This window comes from Seriola lalandi, unplaced genomic scaffold (genome assembly GCF_002814215.2).
Source record: "Seriola lalandi dorsalis isolate HSWRI2012SDOR001 ecotype SW California unplaced genomic scaffold, Sedor1 jcf7180002054946, whole genome shotgun sequence".
Classification (NCBI taxonomy): Eukaryota; Metazoa; Chordata; class Actinopteri; order Carangiformes; family Carangidae; genus Seriola; species Seriola lalandi.
The window spans coordinates 1221168-1236399 of NW_019525497.1; the positions used below are offsets into that span (position 1 = coordinate 1221168).

General features: G+C 43.3%; 1 protein-coding gene across 3 annotated transcripts in view; it reads left to right on the top strand.

The window, feature by feature from the left end:
• Positions 1–15232, top strand: part of sema6a (sema domain, transmembrane domain (TM), and cytoplasmic domain, (semaphorin) 6A) — a 105240-nt gene that overhangs the window by 56289 nt on the left and 33719 nt on the right. For all 3 annotated transcript variants that reach the window (XM_087170385.1, XM_023394251.2, XM_023394252.2), the window contains 6 exons: positions 3504–3564; positions 5042–5104; positions 5704–5805; positions 12454–12544; positions 13900–14019; positions 14540–14628. In XM_087170385.1, coding sequence (XP_087026511.1) covers positions 3504–3564; positions 5042–5104; positions 5704–5805; positions 12454–12544; positions 13900–14019; positions 14540–14628 — 526 coding nt within the window. The remainder of the gene's footprint in view (positions 1–3503; positions 3565–5041; positions 5105–5703; positions 5806–12453; positions 12545–13899; positions 14020–14539; positions 14629–15232) is intronic.

The window sequence follows — 15232 nt, forward strand, 5'->3', positions numbered from 1 at the left end:
GTGTGATTACTCTTTGCTACCTTTCCGCCGCAGCAGGACGGCAGCTTTTACTCAGGTCAATTGTTTAGTCTGAAATGTGCTCAGCGGGCAAGAACTCAGAAATCAGACCTCGACTTTAGGCTCCTGGGTCAGTAGACTATGGCAGTACAGCTGTCTTTTTCATGCCAGGAAAATATGAGCTAAATGATCATAATGGGCAGATTAATCAATCATGAAAACAATTGTTAGTTGCAGCCCTACTTTCATCATCTAATAACTTCCAGTAATAATAACAGTTTGTCAATGCAAAGCTTTTTGGGAAAGAATGTCAAAAGTCAGATTGTACCTTGTGACAATAATGTAATATCGCCTGGAAATAAAAGCAATAAAAATCTTGGCTGTGATGGATCATGTATTTCAAGAAGGTTTCAACTCTCTGCAAGTTGATTTTCAAAGGTTATTAATTAAATGGAAACCACTGGCTGCCTGGAAGCAAGGACATCAATTTAAAAACTTTAGGTTTGCTTTGGAAAATGGTGCGCAATAATGTTAACAGTGTTTGATTTGTAGTTAATGACCTACAACATACAATACCACCAGTGTAGTCCTTGAAGACCCTGCCTCTGCTTTTCATTCTCTCCTTTTCACCGTGAAGTTACATAGACGTGACTCACGCACCAGGGGGAAGTGAATATGTTGTAATATGAGTTCAGGTGCAGTGGTGAAGAATCGAAGGGTCGCATATGTGCGTGTTTGTGTGAGCATGTTGGGGTAAGGGGTAAGGGGGGGATGAGGGTGGGTGGGGGTGTTGTTGCACATGTGTGTGTGTTTGGAGAGCTGGTGTTGACACAGACACAGCCGCTCCATTGTCCTCCTCTATCTCCAGTCAGGATGTTTGAGGGACGCCTCATCGCTTGGATCCCTCTAATCTCTGCTGGAACCAAAAACCCTGCGGCTGGAAAGCCTCGGCCCTCGAGGACGCTGTCAGCACCAGGACAAGAGAGGCACAAGACAGGGAGGATAGCTGGGAAGGTTACTGTCGAAAATTATGGAGCAGTCAATTACACATTACTCATGAGCTGTTTTAAAATTGCAGGCAGTAAAATAACCCATGGGATTACACTAAATCCGCCAAGTAATCCTCTGATTTAATAGCTTTTGATTTAGTTTTGTCTTTTTAATATAAAGTTGGAAGTTTAATATAAAGATATAAATGAAGTTGAATGAACAAGTTGCTGAACTTTAGGTAACAGAGCTGAACATTATAGTGAGATCATCCATCACTGTTATCACCCGTCATTTTTCTTATCCATTTAAATGGTTCTTCTTCTCTGTCTTTACTCTATTTAATATGGGATGGTATGGATTTTATTTTTTATGTTTGACAAATTACAGTTGCCATTTTGAATAATCACATTTACTTTAGCCCCTTGGCCTTTACATATCCTGTTACACTGGAAGCAAGGTGAAAGAATCACTTCAGGAACCCTGGAAATTGAATCCAGATCAATTAGCTGGAGCAGTGCAATAGTAGTGCGACTAGAGAGCCTTAATGAAAAATGTTTTAGTGGAGTTTGTGGTTTTGGCCTGAAATACTCGATTTTTTACATCACGGCAGAATGCACAGTGACAGTCAGCATCTGGCATTTGCTAATGCAAGTGAACTTGAAAATAGGAAGGACATGGGAGGCATCGCAGTGACCTGAGGTTGACTTCCTTCTTTCCTTTTCTCTTTTCATGGCTAAATATTAAATGAAAATTTTGATTTCAGTGGAGTTCAAAAGAACAGGATTTTTTATTATTTTTTTTATTTATTAAATCTTTTTTAACAACAATCAGTGAGGGATGAAGTGTATGTATTAAGGTCAACTGCTGATTGACTTTGAAATTAGTAGATCCATAAAGATAGAGATTTGAGTGGTAGTATTTGTACAGCATGAACAGTAATATTATATATTATAGTAATATTATGTGTTTCGTATTCATGGTCATCTGTGCATCTGTTGTAAGTGTCTTTGTCATCTCAAAGTAAATATAGTATTTTCTAAATCATTTAAAAAGATGATGATATATTCTCCTGTGTGGTTTGTGATACGTCATGATCTATAAGTCACATGACTGATCAATGGGCTGTATAGACAGAAACCGTAAACAATATCCACTCTGAGAAGGCAGGATAGCCGAAAATGTTTGCAGAGGTGAATTAGTCGCGGTGTACTGTAGAGTCATGTGATGTGTTATAATTTTGACATTTAATTTCAAAAACTTAATTTAGTTTTTGACTTTAATTTCATTGTCGCCATTGAAAGAGGGAGAAGCGACAGACAACAAATCAAATATTTCACTGACAGATTTTGTTCACGAGCTCACCGGAGCTGTGAGCAACACTGTTTTCTTAATTTCAGCTGCTCTCAAAGATTAATTATTCAATTTAAGCATGGTGGCTGATAATGTACAGTAGACTGGGTTTTATCCTGGAGGAGATGGCGGTGGCCCCCAGGAAAGCGATATAAGTGGATTCATTTCAAGATGCCTGTTCCTCCAAAGACTTTATTAGATTTAGTTAATGAGAGAGCAAGGCAGGCTGGCTGGCTGAGCGCAGGTTGGGGAGCTGGAACGTAATTAAGCCGTGAGTCTGACGATGCCACTGTTACACACTTTGATTAAAAACACGTTCAACAGCTAATCTCCAACAAATTAAAGCAGTTACATCGTTTGGCACGGTCACCTTTGGTTCTCTCCTCAAACGAGGTAAATCCCTCTTTCTTTCTGTCTCTTCCACTCACACCACCTCTACACCTTCTACCCCCCCACCCCCCACCGCTGCACCCTCCCTCTCCCTGTCTGCACCCTAATTCTCCACGGTAAGTAGGTGTAGCTACATGCCTGGTCAACCTGCCGGTTTGTCTGTCTCTGATGTAGTTAACCCTTGTGGGTTTTTATGTCTTCCATATGCCCTGCTGGGACGTATATGCCTGGACTTTGTAATAAAAGAGAAGCCTGTATATTTCCAGGCCAGCACACATAAGTCTTCTTGTCTGAGCTATAATGAGTGTTAGTATAGATTTCCTGTAGCTCGAACACTAGGCTTAATTGACCTGAACAGCTCTGAGTGACTTGGCACCTCCCGTCTCAACCTTCCCCTCCTCCCTTACCCCCCCTCAAGACCTTTCTCTGGGACAAAGAGGCTTTTGTCCCCAGGCCTGCGCCACAGCGCTCTAAACCTTTGTTGACTGTTTCTGTCTGACAGAGCAAATAGCTCTAGCCTCCTTTTGTTTATTGTCATTTCTTGAAGTTTGAACAAAGTTTATACAAAGCCCTATTTTCTGACGTTGTTTGCTGCCTTCAGGGGGAAAGCACAGCGAAGAAAAGAAATGGGTTTATTGTTTGTTGAATTTTTGACTGTCTGCTGCTGTCTGACCTCTTATCTTCTCATCTCTCTCTCTCTCTCCTTTCTCTCAATCTCTCTCTCTACCCCCCTCTCTCCCTCTCTCTCTCTTTCACCCTCCCTCGATCGCTCGCAGGGATCACATATACACGGTGGACACAGACACTGCCAACGGTGACGAGATCTTTTTCAGTAAGGTGAGTGAGACGTCTGTCTCCTTGAGGACGTGTCGTTCTCAGCGTGCTGTGATTGACAACGTAACCCTAATAGCCTGGCTCTGAGTGCCACTGTGTGTTTACGTGTACACGTGGGTGTATGTGTGCGTGCATATATGTGTGCCTGCCAGCGGTCTTACTCACCCGCTCAGCGGTGTGAGCTTGGCGCGCTCACCATGGTGACCCTGTTAAGAAGATTATCCAATCAATAGCTAGCAAAACGCCTGCGTCATCCACGCTCATCAGTGGGACAGTGGAAGATCTGATGGGTATCACTGAAAGGACAGTAGAGGAAGTGGGGGAGGGAAGAAGAAGGAGGAAGAGGAGGGGATAGAAGAGGGTAAGGAGGAAAAAGGGAGGGAGGAAAGGACAGAAAAAGAGGGAATGGTAAGCTGAGATGAATTGCAGTAGGGAGAAAAAGACAAGTGGGATCCAGAAGGGAAAAAGAGCTCATTGTATATTTTCAGATTATTCAAAAAGCGCCTCATATTTACATAGACCCTCAGCTGTAATAACCCACTCTCCATTTCATTCCAACCACCGTTCCAACCACTCCTCACTGGCATCACTTGCCCTTAACATAATGCATGCAAACAGAATTCAAACAAGGCCGTTCCCGTGTATACAACAACCCGCCATGCCTCCACCTCATCCACTTCAATGTTATCGCCCGACAAGTGGGTCTTAATGAGAGCAGGCTGCAGATGAAAGGCTGGTGGGAGACGCGCAGATTGATTGATGACTGAGGGTCTTTAATCAGTGGCCGAGCTCCAAACATGTTGTACAACAGCGGCGAGTACGCGGTGGGCTGAACCAGCGGCTCAGCGCTGACCCTCAGGCCACACAGGGCAGAGACAGAGAGGGGTGTGTGTGTGTCTATATGTGTGTGTGTGTGTGTGTGTGTGTGTGTGTGTGTGTGTGTGTGTGCGTGTGTGTGTGCGTGTGTGTATGGCTGGATACCAGATATGACTTAGCATTGACTGATAAGTGTGTGTGACAATGAAAGAGGGTGTTTGTAGTTGACTGACAGGTATTGGGTAGCACTGACCCACAGGCCAAGGCAGTGTGTGCGTGTGTGTGTGTGTGTGTGTGTGTGTGTGTGTGTAAGGATGGCCAGCCAACCTATCAATCCACAGAAACGAGCTCTCAGCTCTGAGACAGGATCCGTCCTTGGACAGACTCTGTTCTGATCCAGGGTCAGTATCGTATTTCCACCTCTCTGGCAGAGATTTAGAAGTTCAAGGAGGTAAACTGATCTCCGATCAGCACTTGGAATAGAGTTCACCTCAGAGCGTGTGCCTCATGAGGGGAATCAATGAGAGAGAATCTCAGATGATGATTATTGATCACAGTATGGATTGGTTATTGAGCTCCTTCTCCTACCTCAATGTTTATCTGGTTTGCTTTCTGACCTACTCCATCGCTTTCTCTCACCCTCTCCTCTACTTCCATCTACCAGAAAATGACATGGAAGTCCAGACAGGCAGACGTGGACACTTGCAGAATGAAAGGGAAACACAAGGTAGAGAAAAATGCACACAATCAAACACACTGACTAACGCCGCATCGTCTGTGCTTACACCTTAAATTCATTTATAGAACAAATGTCACCCTATTCTTCACAAAACACTTCTTTAGCGAATCACACATTACAGACAAGCTGTAACAGATGTAATTAAACACAGTCTCTCTCTTTCACACACACACATTAACACAGGAGACTCTGCAGATGCAATAACACACTCCCTACCTTCATATACCTTCTGCTATCAGTGTCAGTATAATTGTATCTTCTCTGGATTTACTCTACAGTTCTAACAAAACTGTGCAAAGTGAATATTGATTTCATTATTAATGTGACACTGAACGCCAAATTAAAATCTGCTGTTAACATGCTAAATTTCTTGATTATATGCTGATGTTGGTTATGCATGCTTCTTACTTCACTTTTCTGTAGAGCGCTTCACGCTGTTCTTCAAAAGAACGAAAAGAAAGAGCCCATTCAAAAAACCACATGTGGCTTTCAGTGAAAAAATGTGTATTATAAAAGAAACAAATGTCACCATGGACCTCCTTTCTTCTTTCTCTCTTTTTCTCTCTCCCGGCTTGCGCTCCCTGAAGGATGAGTGTCATAATTTCATCAAAGTCCTCCTGCAGCAAAATGATGACACCTTGTTTGTTTGTGGAACAAATGCTTTCAACCCCTCCTGCCGAACCTACAAGGTAGGGATGCACCCACAAATACACACATATAAACACTACTGTTTGGTGTCACCTCAGTGACGGATATACGTCATGCATACTGTAAACGTACATTTTCTTAAAACTGCTGTCCAATCTCACTTTGTCTTTCTTTCTCTGTCACACACTCTCTCTCTCTCTCACACACACACACACACACACATACACACACACACACACACACACAGAGGAGTATTTTTCAACCCCAACCATGTGGGAGTTTTAGGGCATGAGCCATGGAAAGATGGACGTTGATGGATGGCTTTCACAGATCAGCAGGCCCTCCTCCTATGTCTTTATCTCCAGGTGTACTTTGACACGCTCGATTTAAAAGCTGAGAAACCTAACTACCTACCTTCTTACATACACATACACTCATTCACACACACTGAAATGCAAGTGAAGGCACAGTCCTGAAAGCCGATTCAGCCTTCCCCTGTAAATAGATGCCTGCATGGCTGTGTGCATGCGGGCATGTCTGGAATATTTTCAAGATTCCTGCAGGAAAAGCAAAACCACCTTGTGAAGATGCATTTTAATGACCTCAGATCAAGAAAGAGAGCAGGTACACATCAAGATGGACTTTTAGTGGACTAAAATTGAGATGTCAGGAAAAGATAGACAGGTGAGCAGATGGACAATCAAAAAAAAAACATGCACACATATAACCCACTGATTTTAAAGCATACAAGCAGACAGAAAGGCAAACATGACAAGCAGACAGGCTGTCTTCAAGCTGCTCAAAATGTCCCAATTTTTTCCTTCCCTAGTGACATAAGTGTGATGTTTTCTGATCCTTCATGCTGTGAAAAGTGGATTGCCATTACAATGAGAAAATCTTTGCTCATTCACAAGACAATATTTATGCTCTTGCAGCAGCTTGGTTGACCTAGTGTTAGGACAGTTAAACTCACTACTGAAAAAAATATGGTCATTTTAAATTGGTATTGAGTGTTCGAGTTGTATTTAAAAGTAACAAAAGTGCAGTAAATGTGGTTTTAACATCAATGTCATTCCATTTAAGTATCAGGAGGGGAAACTATTTTGAACTTCAGATATGAACAACATCGGACAGGCAGCGCACAAAGACAGAGGAACAATCAGACAGACAGGCAGGCAGGCAGTAAGAATGACAGGAGAGCAGACAGAGCGACTCAGTAGAGGTTCTGTCCTGAAGGATGTTATTCTTTGGTTTGTTAGGATGTGATGTGATGGTCACAGCACACGGAGATGTTATCTAGGGGGCCTGCGGGGAAAACTCTCCTGCTTTGGTTCACTAGATCTGTTTACCAGAAAGACAAGACATCTCCGCTCCGTTGGCTTTGTGGTTCAGCATGCTAAGCACACAGAATGGACGTCTTTCAATTCACTGACTCTTCCTGCAGGGAAAGAGGAATTTATGTCTCCGCATTTATCAGGCGTGGTTAGCTTTTATAGCTACTCCGGTTATGGTTTCAAGGTTTGTGTTTTAGCTGTTACTTGCACTGATATTGCTGCTAGTCTGGTGGAGTTAAGGGCAACTGAGGGATAGCGTTGTAAAACACAGAGGTGCTTGTTAAAATGACAATATACACGCACGCACGCACGCACGCACGCACGCACGCACACGGTTGCCTCTGCAAACATGAAAATCAATCATTGTGTACATGAATTACTTCACACGATGGATGTGGTGCTACCCTAATCTCAAAATAAATGAGGAATAATAAATGATAAAATACAATTATTTTATTCATCTGTTCATTAATATTTTTCTTTGTTTCCGGCCATTTAACATATATCATAATGACATTGTATGAGTCGTTTTAATATGCTTGCAACTGCTCTTTCCCTTTGATGATAATTTAATTGTAATTACTTTGGTTGAACAAAATAGCCATTTTAATCATGAAATAATTGAATCAATATGCCATTTCTAAATCTGATTAAATGTTAAGGCTGTCAAAGGAGTAAGATATTGGAAGTTGATGATATTGAATGTTGTAAAAAGTACCACTAATCACATGCACACAATCATGCAAATGCACATACAAATGCCACAGAAGTGTGAAGGCCCCCATACAAACACTGACAACTGTGCAAACACACAATGTACAACACACACATTTTACTAAATAATCAGACACACACACACTGTACGGCTGGCAGGCTGGCAGGCTCTCTGGGCAGATACCAGGCCTTTGATGGCGTGCTGGGCTCATCCACTCTGCTTGGTCAAATGTGTGCGTGCGTGCGTGTGTGTGCGTGTGTGTATTTGTGTGTGTGTGATTTTGTGTGTGTCTGTTTGTGGTTAAATCCACCTTGGCCACAGTTTGCCTCTCCATCTCCCCAGTGTGACAGCGTTGAAAAGAGCTTCTGTTTCGGGGCCAGCCTCATCCCACATTAATCAACAACGCTGCGAGGGCGAGTGGGAAGGGACGGAGGGGAGCAGAGGTGGAGGGAGACGGAGGGGGGAGACATAGGGGGCAGGGAGGGCACCCGCCCAAACCAGCAACACCCCATGTTGTTTTCTGTTCTAACACCTTCCCTGCCTGGTTACCTATTTATTTTTACCTCTTTACTTCCCGCAAACCCTACGAATGTTCATTAGCTTTAGCTTCTTCTCATTATCCTCACTTCACCTTGTGTCGGTAGTGTCAGCGCTTGGTTACACACACATGCATGCATGCATACAGAAAAAACACAGACAGACACCTGTGACAGCCATGTCACAGTCCTCTCTCACTCGACACTACACAGCACCCAGCTTCCTCTCTTCTCTTCACCCACCCCCCTCCCTCTCTCCTCCTCTCCTGCCAGCCTTAATTCCTCTCCCCCTCCGTTGCTCCCACCACTCTGCCATCTTTCCCTCTGTTGCTTTCTCCCTCTGTCACTCCCTTGCTGTGCTGTAATAATAAACACCCCATCCAGCTGGGCTGATATATGACTGGAGTCAGTTTCATCGCCGGTTGCCGGGCGAAGTGGGGGGAATCAGTGGGGAGTCTTGGAGGCAGTGGGTCCCAGGTGATGTGTCCTCGACTTGATACTGGTGGACTGAGGTGTACTGGGAAATTTCATGTGTGTCAAGTCTTTGCATTTGAAATATGATGAATGCACACACAGGGATTTACTCTAATCAACAAGGTGAAAATCATCCACATCTTTGTATGCTGCTGCTTTTCCAGCAGCTGTTTGATTGACAAAATGTTAATTAAAAAGAAAGACAACAGCTTACATTTTAAGAGGTAATTAATGATTGCACATTGCAAGACCACAAATTCTTGACATATTTGTGCAATGTATGTTCACCAGTTTCTCTCCCAAAGATCAATCATTGAAGAAGCTGAAGGTTTAGATAAATGAGCTCCTTCCTCCTTCCTCCATTTCTTTCAACAGCTGCAGAGCCTCCAGTTTCCTGCTCTGGTGTAAAAGGTGGTCAGGGAAAAGAGTTCATCCTCCCAGGGCTCAGAAACAGGCTGCAGAGAAGTGGGCCACAACTATTAATCTCCCAGGGAGATATGTCCTTGTTTGGTTTACACAACTACTTTTGACCCAGGTGTGAACTTGTGCATTTGACCTTTGTAGAAGAGGAAAGTTGTGCAGGTGTGGAAATATGGACTGCATATCAAGGAATGTGTGGGGACTCAACTCAGCTGCAAAATGCTCAATAACAATATCGATTGGTGGAAGAAAGATCTATCCTTTTTTAAAAACTTTTCTTTTTCTCCTCTGGGGCCTTTCTCATCTGTTAGTGGCTACCCTTCCCGACAGATTAGTAACTTCATATCTAAGATTATTTTGGAACCAGTGTCGATTTGCAGCAGCAAAGACGCCCTTTACTGTGCTTATTCTAAAAAATAAACATGTCCGTAATATTTCAAGGAAGCTGTTTCAAGCAAACAGTTAAGAAGCGGGATGCTGGCTCAGTTTACCCTAAGTTTGTCCTTAGTAAGATTTCACAAATCCCTCAGCAGTGATGAATAAAGCCAATAACAGGGTCCTCAATAAAGACAACAGAGACACAGAAGTAGAACGTGTCCCTCACCCTGAGTAGTGAAGCTGATGCTGAACCAATTATAACACTCCTGATGGGCATGTTTTGGATCTACATTGTGTTTGTCTAATTAATTAGTATATAGCCTATGGAAAACACCAACGAGCTGTTGTAGTAATTAATTCATCTAGATACACTGCACTCCGAGCCAAGGTTACTGTACATTCATCTGCTAAGCTACAATAGATCCCCACTGAACAGTGTGTTGTTAAGGCAGCGCTGACGAAGTGTGACAGCACTACTGTTCCCTTCCCATTACTTTGAATTGTGTTTCTACAAAGCTGAAGCACATCTTTCTTTTTTTTTTTTTTTTTTGCAGCTAGTGGAGGTGGCAGCATAATAGGGTTTGCCTGGTAAACAAGGTAAACAAATCCATCTGGCTGTTTAAACATCAAATTTTGTTATGGTAATGTTTCAAAATGTTGTGCTTGATTGTGGCAGTTTTATGGATTGCTATTGCCCCTTTCAAAAATTCCGAGTATTGCTTCAGACAAGGCTAACAGCATGCAAGCGAGCACTCGGCCTGTTGTTTCTCCACACATGCCAACTTGACAGGAGACTGGAGCTGTACGTAATATCGGTGGCCGGGCTGGGAGTGTCTTCCTCTGTTCAAACGGCAGGAATAGATCAGTGACAGTCAGCCAGGCCCAGTAGACAGAGGTCATTTCCTCAGTGAAATCAACTGAGGAGATGGTGAGGGTAGGGGTAGCTGCTGTGGCGTGAGAGATATGCGAGTGTGTGTTGTGTGTCAGAGACGCGAGTGTTTGTGTTAAGGTAGCTGACACAGAAGCTGCTGACGTTTCAAGCTTAACCGAGTTGCCCTGTCGCTCTGTACACACAGACGCTGTGATTCAGTGGACGCACCTGACCTTCAGTGACTCACGTCCCTTATGATTAACTCAGCCTAATCTATAATTACAGTCTCCCCTGTCTAATAACAATATATATCTTCAAACCAGCTCGCCTCCATATATTATCCTCCTATAATTTTTTGAAGAAACAGAAGGAATGAGAAATCGAGAAATGCGCTGCTGCTGGTGGTTCTGTGTTTGTTGTAAAAGGTCACTTGTAATTTTCTCTGCCAAATCAGCCTCAACAATTTCTCTGGCAGGCTTTTCCAGCATTGCGCCGGAGTGTGTGTGACCTTTTTAGTGGGCAGATGATAACCGTTTCCGCCGAGACAGGAATAGAAAACAAAATGACCTGTTTAGAGACCAGAAAGGGCGGCGTAAGCAGTTTGCAGCCTTGGCGAGCTGCGCTCTTCTTTGTGAAGAGAAAGGGAGAAAGTGTGGAAGCAAGGAAGTAGAATACGAGAGAGATAGAAACTGAGATACAGAAGAAAAATTACTATGTATTGTGAACTCTGGAGGCAAACAGTGCGTTTGGTAATCTTCCCTGACCTCAGCTTCTGGCCAGCGTATTATGACTTCTTCTTCTCTCTTGTGTTTGTGTGTAGCCCTGGTCGTTAGCCAGGGTAACAGAGCATCCTATGGCCTGCTGGGGAAGACAAGCCTACCCATGGTGGGATGATATTGACCTTTCACCCACATCTCATCCTCTGCCATGCCCAGCCAATCATACCCCAACCAACCAGGGTGCAAAACAAGAAAAAAACTAAGTTCCAATTCACAGAGATCATCACTAAGCCCTAAACTAGACCAGCAGTGCTTCTTAAACAATGGAGAGGGCCTTAAAATAACTCATGGAAATGGGACTACTGAGTGACAGAATGACAAAAAAAGTTTGGATAAAATACACTCCCAGTGCTAAGAAAAGACAACTTATACATTGTCTAGGTGAAGAATTAAAAGTAGGAGTCTCGCCCAAGGAAAAGCTCCTAGCATCTAAGACAAAGTTAAGGCTGCAAAATCTAAAATAATGACTACTGTATGATCTACTATTTAAAAACTACTGAGCTTTAGTAAAAAGTCCCCACGTTCCCTGCTCAGGGCCATGTGCTCACCCATTTTTCCCTCTGCCCATTTCTTTCCTCTTCACAGCAAAGGCACAGACTTGAGAAATCAGGGCAAGGGAAAGCACCACAGTAAATGGGTTAAAGATCTGTCTCGAGGGTTATTAAAACTCTTCTTTAACACCAGAACCAGCCCAAGGATAAAAGATGGCAGGGGGAAAGCAAACCACGTCCACCCATACTGTGAAACATGTTTCTGTGGAAAATTGTCTGTTTTTTTTATTTTTTATCTTCTTCCATGACAGTTTCCCAGATACTCCCAGATGGGCTGCTTTGACAGCTCTCAGTACGACACCACAGTTCCATCCACTGGATATTAGCTTAGGTCAGAGCTAGATGGACACACTCCTGGGCTGGGTACCACAACTTTTTTGGGACTATTTTGACTCACACCATATTTTTCCATTTTAACACAGTACTTTTTTATTTTTTTCTAGTGGTGCCGTCAGATTTTCATTGTTTTGACATTTGAGCACATTTCTCCTTTTCCTCTTCTAGATCTTTTTCCTCCAACTGGGAACCAACAATTCCTGTCTAAGCCGTATTTCAAGTGCATTGTTTGTTTGACAACACGACTGCATTGTCTTGACCCTCTGTTGACCTTTCACCTCATCTGTGACCCTAGATGGACACCTTGGAGGCTCTGGGAGAGGAGATCAGTGGGATGGCACGCTGTCCATATGATGCCAAGCATGCCAATGTTGCCCTCTTTGCTGGTAAGATTAAACCTGTTTATGTTGAACTCACAATTATCTTTATTACACTTGTCTCAAATGTGAATTTCGAAATTCTCCGTACTGTGGCTTAACATTGGTGAAAGTCGCCATGAGGTGAAAATAGATTGTGAGTGTGATACTGCCACCACTCATTGACTGCCATGAGGCAAAAACATTAATCCTAATTTTCTCCTATGTGCACTTATTAAACACTGGAACATGTTTGAGCTGGATGGGAAAGTTGCGTCTATTTGAGCGTGGGGATTAGTTGCGGTTGTATTTAATATTGTTCTTAATACCCTTCGGGTTATTCTAATGGCAGTGCTCCGACAACATGTCAAAGAAGGAAAGCCAATCTGTGTTACAAGCACTAGAGCAAATCATCGAACTCGGGGCCACATTTGCTCTGTGTCAGGAACTCGCTGCTTATTAGAGCACTCTGGAAACACATCAGTTCTAAAGTGAGAACAGAAGAAACAGAATCATCCGTCTCTCGATTTTATAGAAGTTTTCTGTCGTCTCCTTTGTCTCTCGCTCACTTTTCTTTCAAAATGCATGAAATTAAAAACAAGTCACAAATGGATGGGACCGGAATGAGTCAGCTTTCCGTTGGCGGGGTGCGATTCTTCTCATGCAACGGACCCGCAGGCTGCTAAAGACATCCAGTCCCCATTCATATTTGCTGTGAACTGATTTATGGCACTATTGATGAGCTGTCCCTGCCTGTTTCAAGCCGAGAAAGAGAGCAAACACATAGCTTGACCAGTTAATGTGTAGCAGAGCCGCTTGGAAGGAGCTGGAAGCACTGAGTAATCAAGAGGGTTCCTCTGACTGCTATCCTTTCAATTATGTAGTTTGACTTTCCACTGTGGTTGAAGCCGAGGCGGGCTGAGGTCATGCCGGCGGTGGATTGTGTTCGTGAAGCATGTGTGTGTACGTACGTGCATATAAGTGTGTGACTGTGGGTTTCTGTGGTGCTCTGAGAGAGACAGTGTGTGTGCAGGGCTTCAGTGTTTGTTTGAGCTTTTGAAGAGTGTTTGCGAGAGTGAGCAATTACAAATGTGCAACATGTTCAAGTCTGTGTACAGCCCTGTTTGTTGTCCATCAGAGAGTCTCGTCGGTTTGTGTGATTCATTCATTTTCCAGGTCTGAGCCATCTAAGACATGTTAGTGTATCCAGCCACAAACTGCAGGAATCTCTGAGTGGCTTCATGTGTTTCTCTCTCTTGACTAAACTTCCCTCTCCTTCACCTTTTTTTTTTCTTCCTTTGTGGCTCTCTTTCTTCATTCTTCCCCCCTCTCCATCTCCGTCTTCCCTCCTTATTGCTCTCTCCGTCTCTGTGTTCCCTCTCCAGATGGCAAGCTGTACTCGGCCACTGTAACAGACTTTCTAGCGATCGATGCGGTCATCTATCGTAGCCTAGGAGACAGCCCGACTCTGCGCACTGTCAAACACGACTCCAAATGGCTGAAAGGTGAGTATGGGACACACAAACAAAGTCCCTGTAGTTGGAAAGCACCCAGCTGACTGACAAGTTTAGAAAATAAGGCCAGGGTTGAACATGCGTGTTGGTGCTTTCCTTAACTTGTGCTTTATGTATCTTTGCACCTCCGTGTATGAATCTAGATATGAGGAGAAGGAGCACTTATGCTAATGCTACACGCTCTGTTTGACACAGTCATTTTGCCAACCTGTCCTGGTAGAGTTGATGTAGCCAGGAAATTGCTCTGCCCCAGGGAGAAACAAACTCAAGTCCAGCCTGTCAAAACTCAATAGAGAGATCCTTCTTTCCTTGCATGCAAATTGTTTCGCTGATATGATGGATGATAGATTGAGGCACTCAAGGCTCACAGTCGGTGCTTTTCTGCATAATATGACTGACATTGTGCCTGTTTACTGTGAAATATGGTGTCAGAACTGCTTTGTCACGGCAAAACGTCACTTTTTCTTTTTTTTACTAATATTTTATTTCATTTTTTTTTTTCCTCCTGCAGAGCCGTACTTTGTCCAGGCAGTCGATTATGGGGACTTCATCTACTTCTTCTTTCGGGAAATTGCCATGGAGTACAACACAATGGGAAAGGTAAGCACAGGTCCTATTTTTCGGCTATTGTTTGAACTCTAATGAGAGGTGACTTCCTATTTACAGAGAGAATCAGGAAGTGCCTGAGGAAACTAACAGGATATGGGTGTATCACACAACTGGAAGGAGGCTTTCAGGAGCTGTAATGTGGCCAAAACATTTTTCAGTAGCAGATAAACACTGGGCAGGATGCAGGACTTAAAATAGATTTTTTTTTTTTTTTAAATATGTGAATAGAGATCCCCTTTTGAAGGCTAAATATATCGCTTGAATTGCACTTCCATGTCCGTCCGGCAACACTCCCGTTTGACCTATCGTCTCAATGTTTCCCAAGAGGAATTCCACCCAAGTGTCTCAGAGAAACGAGACAAGGATGGAAGAGGAGAGGTTGAAGAAGAAACACGCTTTCTTCAGGTTTTTACACCAGAGGGACATTAACAGACGTTTTTCTATTAATCTCCTCAATTCAGTTTTGGACCCTGACCTGAGAAAGTTTAATTGGATACCAGGTAGAAGAAAATGTGTTATGGAAATGAATCGCTCAATATGTATTTTTCAGTATAAATGAAAGGAGACACTAAAGAGAGAGTGAGAAAGAGAAGGG